General features: G+C 43.6%; 1 protein-coding gene across 1 annotated transcript; it reads right to left on the bottom strand.

Annotated features, from left to right (window-relative positions):
- Positions 1 to 5,628: 5,628 nt before the first annotated feature.
- LOC128768425 (free fatty acid receptor 2-like) lies at positions 5,629 to 7,332 on the bottom strand. The gene has a single exon (XM_053881307.1). It carries the CDS (start codon positions 7,291 to 7,293, stop codon positions 6,256 to 6,258), a length of 1,038 nt encoding a protein of 345 aa, XP_053737282.1. The 5' UTR covers positions 7,294 to 7,332; the 3' UTR covers positions 5,629 to 6,255.
- Positions 7,333 to 7,677: the final 345 nt, after the last annotated feature.

The following is a 7,677-nucleotide window of genomic DNA, read 5'->3' as shown; positions in this document are numbered from 1 at the left end:
AGGCTCCAAATCTGTGCAGACCAGCAGGCTTATAGTAAAGGGAGGAAAAAAACCTAAAAGGGGCAGGAAACTAGTTCCGTCAGCCTCAAGACAGCCTTCGGTGTGAAGTCTGGAGAACAGATATTTGGCTCTTATTCATGAGGGCTCCTTGCTGGTCCTCGCTTTGTGTTGATGCGAGCCAAAGCATCAGGGGCCGCAGAGACACTTGCGCCAAACTCTACTGAAGCTGACTGACTGGGCACTACACCACCATCATCCCTTATTAGAAGCACACAGTACTTTTACTCCATCAAATCATTTATGTTCTGTTCCTGTTCCTCACTTTTCAGTCACCGCATTGTTTCCAGCGGACTCACCACAGGTGGACGTATTGATCACCTGGCAGCCGTGAAGCCTGGACCTCACAGCGCGCTGAGGAAACCCCGCTGACATCACGCTGGACGCTGGACATCATGAGGCGGAGGAGTCACCGGGTGTTTGCACATGATGGACGCTGACAGCAGGGGCCACTTCAGTGGGCTTTGGACTGGTTGAAAAAGGTCAGTGGACAGATGCAACTATCTGAAGAATAACTTTCAAATGCAGTAATAACTTAAACATAACATAACACTTCTAATGCCACTCTTCATCTCCAACCTCCCTCATCCTCCTCTTCACTAGTCCAAATATGAACATGGCCTCCCTAACTTGGTCTGGTCCTTCCTGGTCTCTCTCGATGAAAGCCTAAGCATCATCCTCTCCGACACTCTGCTTTCTATCCATGGAATCTTCTCAGAACCCCATCGCCCAAATAAAAAAGTATTGAACTTATTTAAATTCATATTGGCTTCCACTTCACATATTAGTTTAATAATAGTGTAATGAAAGGAAAGCAGATCATCTTTCACGTATCACTCCTGTCAGGTGTCGCCACCCTACCTGCACTCTCTTCTTCACCGCAGGATGACACATGTATTCCATCTTTACTTTCATTCTTCTTCGCGTCTTCCGTTACTATTACTCTCGCTGTATGATAAAAGAACATTTATGGTCCATACGAAATTGTCCCCGTCCATTGAAAGCAATGGTCACATACTTCCATGTGTCTTTTGGTATCGCTATTCACCAATATATCCACCAGGGGGCGCAGTCCAGAGTCAGAAGTTTCTGACGACAAACTCCAAAACCAACATGGCGACTGTGGACAAATGATTGACTATGTACCTCTTGCATGGAAAATGAAACTGAGGCAGCGTTGTGGGAGGAAGTGGTCGGTGAGGACGTTAAATATATCGCGACTGAAGGACGGAGAATTTCCGCCATTGTTATGTCTACTTTGTGTCTCATTGGTGCTACATATCGGGTAGTAAGAGCAACACTGCCCCCCATGGTTTTCGGTGCTACTCCTCCATTTGGTCTGTATCCGTAAGCTTTGTGTGTAGAAATACAGAGGAGATGAACGAAGGCTTCGTCTGTATCCGTTTAACATCAATGGGCCTTAATTCATCGCCACACATTCATTGAATCCTCTTCATAATTTGTGAATCATCAATGTTATATTACTTAAATATTTCTTGTAAATATTTTCTAGTATAAATTACTGCCCCAATTACTGTGCTCATGAATTGCCCACATAGTATTTGATTTGTATCTTTAAATAAGTCATGTATTGCATTGCAAGTTACATTTTCCACATTTATCACGTTTTTTTTTCTTCCATCTGTTCATAAAAGAAAAAATGTATTCAAAACAAACAATTGTATTAACAACGATTTGTCACACAACTGCTTCATTTTTCACCCTCCCAGTGACTAAGGTGTTTGTTTTGATACCAGGAATAATACAAATAAAGCAGAATCCATCGCAACCTTTCTTCCTTTAATTAGGCAAAATAAATCACCCGCCACACAGGAACGCTTCGCTTCTTATTTTCTTTCCTCTCAGGTCGAATTCAAATGATCATTTTCGTGGGGAAAAAAAAAAAAAAGGTCTTTGTTTGTTTTCACTCCTTTCTGTGTCACTTCGAAGAGACAGATGGCCTTGAATAATACAGCAGTTGCGATGAATTGGACTCTCCGAGGTGAGTCAGGTCTGGAACGGCCCAGATCTGAATGTGGCTTGAAAATAAAGCCGAGTTCATGGAATCATTTCAGACTGAATCCAAGTGAGAATTAATTAGTTTCATCAGAAGAACGCGCGACGGTTGAATTATATTCAACGCTTTTAAGATGAATTTTGCTTAATAATACCATACTGAGGCCAAGCATCAATATTGAATCATAGTTTGAGCTAAATTATTCATCAAACGCCGTTTTCTCTGTATTCATCATGCATGACCACGTGCTTGATGTTATGTGACGCCCACATTTGGAGGTCTGCAGCAATGATTTGAATTATGTGGCAGGTTGTAAAGTTTGTTTTTTTTTCATAAATGACATTTTTAAGAATTTATTCTCTGGATATTTGAGGTAACATTCATGTCACACCAGAATCAGTAAAGTGGAGGTTAAGAGGGCAGCACTAATGGAAAAGAGAGCCAGACAAACCTCCACCTCGGAACCTCGTTTATGTGAAGGCAATAGAAATGCTGGACTCAAAGGTCTCCATTTGGTCGCACTACTTCCTCAACTTTCTGGCGGCACCTCTGGTGTTTGTGTCACTACATCTCCAAAGTGTTTTGGAACTGATCAGCAGCACGCTCCTCGAGCTTCTTCTGGACATCACCCTCTTCAGGGAGTGCAAGAGATGCCTTCAGCTTCTCATTTGTCCATGCTTTCATTTCGCTCATATTTGACCTTTTTATTTGTTGTTTTCCATACTTTCGATCGATACTTGTCATCAACAATAATGGAGTTTCCATCCAAATGCTCAACATTTTTAGCATTTTTAGCAAATTGCCAAGAAGAAAACGCACGTGAGTAGAGTGCGCCATGAGTTGATGTCAACAGTGAGCGTCTCTCTCTCTTTGCCACAAGATAAACAGCGCACTGGACTGACATGTTTTTGCTGTTTAAGTTATAGCCACACTGAGCCACACGTATTTTTATCCATTTATTTTCCATACCGGTTTCAAAAAAAAGTTTCTGATGCCCGCACAGATGTTTTATTTTTGCTATTTGTGAAAATTCAAACAACAACAGGTGGATGGAGACCCCATTAATGTCTGCCTCAAATCTTGTTCTTCTGTCCATTAAGCCAACTCGGTACGACCAACTGCCCAACTTCTTCCTCCATTTTGAGCTCCGCAGGCACCGACCTTGGGAATGAGGTGTAGTTCCAGGCTTTAAAAAAAATGCCGTCAGCAGCAGAGAATGCAAGCTACTATTGAATGCATGTTCTTTGACAATGGAGAATAAATATAGAATATTATGAAATATTCATATTAAATTATTAATAATATGTATTTATAAATATTATGAAAACCACTCTACAATCTTCTTCTCCTTCTTCATTGGCAGACTGAATGCTGCTTTTGTGCAATGCTGCCCTCCACAGTCTGAGGACGTATCTGCAGTTAAGGGGTGTCCCATTTGTATTGATAGCTGAGGTTGAGGGTTAAGGACTGGAGGAATTGGAATTCATCCATAGTCTGGATCGGTTATTTCACCCCCTTTTTTATGTCATATGGGCAACTCCCAAGACGAACCAGTGGAAACACACCTTTAGCTTCCTGTGATGCTCGACTGGGAACCGCTTATGGATCGCCACGCTTACATTATCTCAAAGTACAGATCAGACACAGCCCGAAAAACTAACAGTTGCTTGCATCCTCATTTTTTTGCCTACTGTATGCTTGTTTTTATAGTTGAGTGAAGGAGCTTCCCCATGGTTCAGCTGTGTTTTCACCACAGTCAAGTCATGTCGTGCTCATATGACCAAAGAGGCTGCACCAATGCATCTATGAATCTCACGCTCCATCCATCCCTGACTGGAGAGCATGAGCCCAAGAAAGTGTCCAGCTTGAAGACCTTTATCAGAGTGAGAACCATGTTGTCTCAGGGGACCTGATGCTCACTTTACACTCACTTGACAGTTGGAGAGCTTTGTTCTGTGGGGCCAAATGGACCTTGTCACTGAATCAAAAATGACCAACAAATCCTGTTGATAACTCATAACCTACCCTGAAATTGAATGTGTCTGAGAGGAAAAAAATGAATTATAATATATGCTCGACTGTTTCATCAAATGGACGAAGTCTTCTGATATTTTTTATAATTAAATCTTTCTTTTATTTCCTTGTAGCCGTGCAAATCCTGAGGATCATTTCTCCTCCCCCAGTCTATGTCTCCGTATTTGCACCTCTTGACTGTTAATATGGGTCAAACATCGATCGCTCGGAGCAACAGATTGGCCGGAACAGTGCATACTTGAACAAATTAATGATTTTGTCCGATCGATGTTTAAACACCTTCGCCTCCCATTGAGGAGGCAAACATCCATCCACCAAGGCTGGTGCAAAGGGCTCGATGTATTCTGTCAAGGAAAGACGATAAAGCCCAGCCTCAGCCTTTATTTATTTATATTTTCTCTTTCCAGGCGCATTTTTATATATTGTTTTACAAGTATTATTTCCTGTCACTGATATCAGTGTTTTTGTTTGAATGCGAGAGCACACATCCTGCATAACAGGACGTTGTCGGAGGGAATATTTAATTAACATCATGTGAGGATAAAAAAAAAAAAAAAAAAGCAAACACCTCACGCAGTCACACACGTGCAAGACTCTTGTTTTCACTATCACTCAACCTCCTTTTGTGTCGCACAATGACAGGAAAAAGTCAACAATGACTCGATGACTAACCACCGTCTTCCAGTAAAAGGCCTTGGTAAGTGGGAAGTCAAACAAAAAAATGGGCTGTTTCTCAGATTTATCTGAGTTCTGAGTGCATAAAGTGGCAGTTGGATGAATTAAAGAAAAGTTGTGTTCACATACTTATTCATTTAAAACACAAGTGTCGCCCCCTTCAAAGTGTTATTATGATTATTTTATTGCCGTTTTCAAAGACAGCCTTCTCTGCAATGTTGTTACGAATAACATAAAGGTAAATAACAGCACTAACTATGGTAAATACATGTTGAAGAATTAATAAATGCATTTAAAGCTAGCGAATTTAATAGTGTCTAAATGCAGGAAGTGGGTCGTATAGCTCAGGACTTCATTAGCCGCTGGAACATCCTTTACTCAAAGGTCCCCCAGAGACTCGGTATAATGCCTATTATCATGAAACCGTGTTATTATTCTACATGCTCTGCATCTTATATTGACAGCCTTTCTGCACATCAAAGCCGCTATCTTTAGGGACCTTTTCTCTGCCGCTGACTAGCTCGTTTTTGTGTATCCCTGGATTGTGCGTCCGCGGCTGCTTACCTCCGAACACTCTGGACTGTGTGTGTCAAAATGAATACGTCATGCATGATCCACCTGTCAAATGGATAGCGATCAGCTCGAGCTCCACACAGTGCTAATCCGTAGGAAACAGGATTATGGCCGAGCCTCGCTTGTGTGATAGCTATGTTTGTGTTTGTGTGATCTTGATCGGAGTTCTTGGCGGGTTTTCGGTTCCCGCTTCTCAGCATTGATCGCAACAAGGCCAGAGATTGCTTTTATAAAAGAGTAAACAGAAAACAAGTTTAGATTTTGGAGGGGTTTTTATTTACAAGTGTAACTACATTGTAATAAATGTCGCCATGTGATACATTTTTGTATATTTGTACGGACATCCTGGTTCTGTAACAGGAAGTGGAAGTATTGACCAAAGAAACCAATACCTTCTTTCTGTTTCCGCTTCATCCAGAAGTCTTTCTAGCTGCAAAAGGACAACATACTTTTCGACATTGTTTATATTCAGGCAGGGCAAGTGTGAGAATAGCTTTTGTGGCCGTCGGCATCTTGTTTATCGACACAATGTGCTTTGACATGATTCCCTGATCCGGTGGGCATTCCACTGTAAATGGTAATTCAAATTAAAACTGCAGTTCCTGTAGTCGTAAGACAGTATTTCCATCACATTAGTGCATATACATATAGACAAAAAGTACTGCATTCTATGAAAAGTTCACATTTGTCTTGTTTTGTATTTACATTTATTGAGGTCACTTGATTCTGACCAGTAGGTTTTTGCATTTCAGCAAATCCCACTGGATGGTTGTGTCCTTGTCTGTCTGAGGGAAAGCGAGGACTGGAAATGTCAAGCGTTCCCCTCACGTGGCAAAGCCAAAACATGACGGTAATTTCCTGCTTCCAGGACGAGGAACAAATTCGCAGCTTAAGCAGGCTCAGCTCAGTTCATTGATCGTCTCTTGTTTGTGTTCCTTATCTCTCGCCGTCTTGTTAATATTCTTCTTCGAGTCCCAGCAAACGTGACGCGGCAAGCACCTGTTGAGCCGACTCCTAATCCCTTGCACCACGCTCCCCACGTTGCCTCTCATTGCCGAGGAGGAAAAGTAGAAAATCAAGGGGTCCAGACAGGTGTTGAAGGTGCTGAGGAGGAGAGCGGTGTCCCGCCAGTGAGGGCTTTTCTTAGTCACAAAACCCACGATGTGTGAGATGTTATAGGGGCCGAAGCAAACGGCGAAGACCAGCAGAGTCCCTAAGGCCATGCCGATAGCTCGCAGCTTCCTCCGTCTGTCTATGTGGTGCAGCTTTGACAGAATCCTGATGAAGTTGATGTAGCAGAAACTTGAGATGAGAAAGGGGATGAAAAAGAGGACGATGCAGAGCTCCAGCCGAACAGGCAGGAGGATATGCAGCTGCGTGTCAGTGAAGTTCTCGTAACACACTGTTCTTTCCGTGGCACCAGCAGCGCTGCTGTTGTGGTGGGCTGAGGAGGCATTCGAGTTGATCTCAGCTTGTTCGCCGCCAACGAAGGGAATGATGAAAACAATGCTGAGCTGGCTGACGGAGAAAATCCAGAAGAAGACGCTCGCGGCGATGGCGTACAGTGGTCGGCGTTTGAGGGTGTGCTGGATGGGAAAAGCCACGCCCAGGTAGCGCTCCACGCTGATGGCAGTCAAGAAGAAGGTGCTGTTATAAATGGTCATGAAGAAGATGAAGCCAGACAGAGGACAGAGGGCATACGGCAGCGCCCAGTGCATGTTGTTGGACGCCTCGTGCATTTTAAAGGGCAAAAAGAGGAGGAAGAGGAGGTCCGATATGGTCAGGTTGAGGAGGAGAATGTCGATCGGGGTGGGCTTGTGCTTGATTTTCTTGGAGAAAGTGTAGAGGGCCAGGATGTTGGACGGGAAGCCCAGAAGGAAGGTGATGACGTAGACGGACAGACACAGTCCTGAGTGGCAAACCTGCATGGTGGTCATCGTGTAACTCAGCCGGTCAGGCAGCAAGAGACATGTCACATTATGTCCTTCACCCAGGAGAGGTGGAGGGGCGTGGGGGGGGGGGGCGGCGGTGACGGGTCCAGCGTACCAGGAGGTTTGATCTGACAGGCAGTTAGCACCACAGGAGACCGAGGTTTCTTGCTGGGTCAGCAGCCTGGAACAAACCCAGTGAGACAGTGCAGTTTTCTTGTCCACTCTGATAAACCAACACTCATCCTTCCCTCCAGGGCTCAGAGCTCTGCTGATAAGAGAGAGTGAAAAGAGATTAGCACAGTGGACAGCACTATATTCTGATCTATTGTCCCATGATTTATTCTGTAGACACTTTGGCCGGTAAACTAAAGGGATTTGCTCACAGATTTC

This window comes from Synchiropus splendidus, chromosome 12 (genome assembly GCF_027744825.2).
Source record: "Synchiropus splendidus isolate RoL2022-P1 chromosome 12, RoL_Sspl_1.0, whole genome shotgun sequence".
Lineage (NCBI taxonomy): Eukaryota > Metazoa > Chordata > Actinopteri > Syngnathiformes > Callionymidae > Synchiropus > Synchiropus splendidus.
Note: the sequence above shows the minus strand (reverse complement) of the source record. Positions and strands in the feature narration are given on the sequence as shown.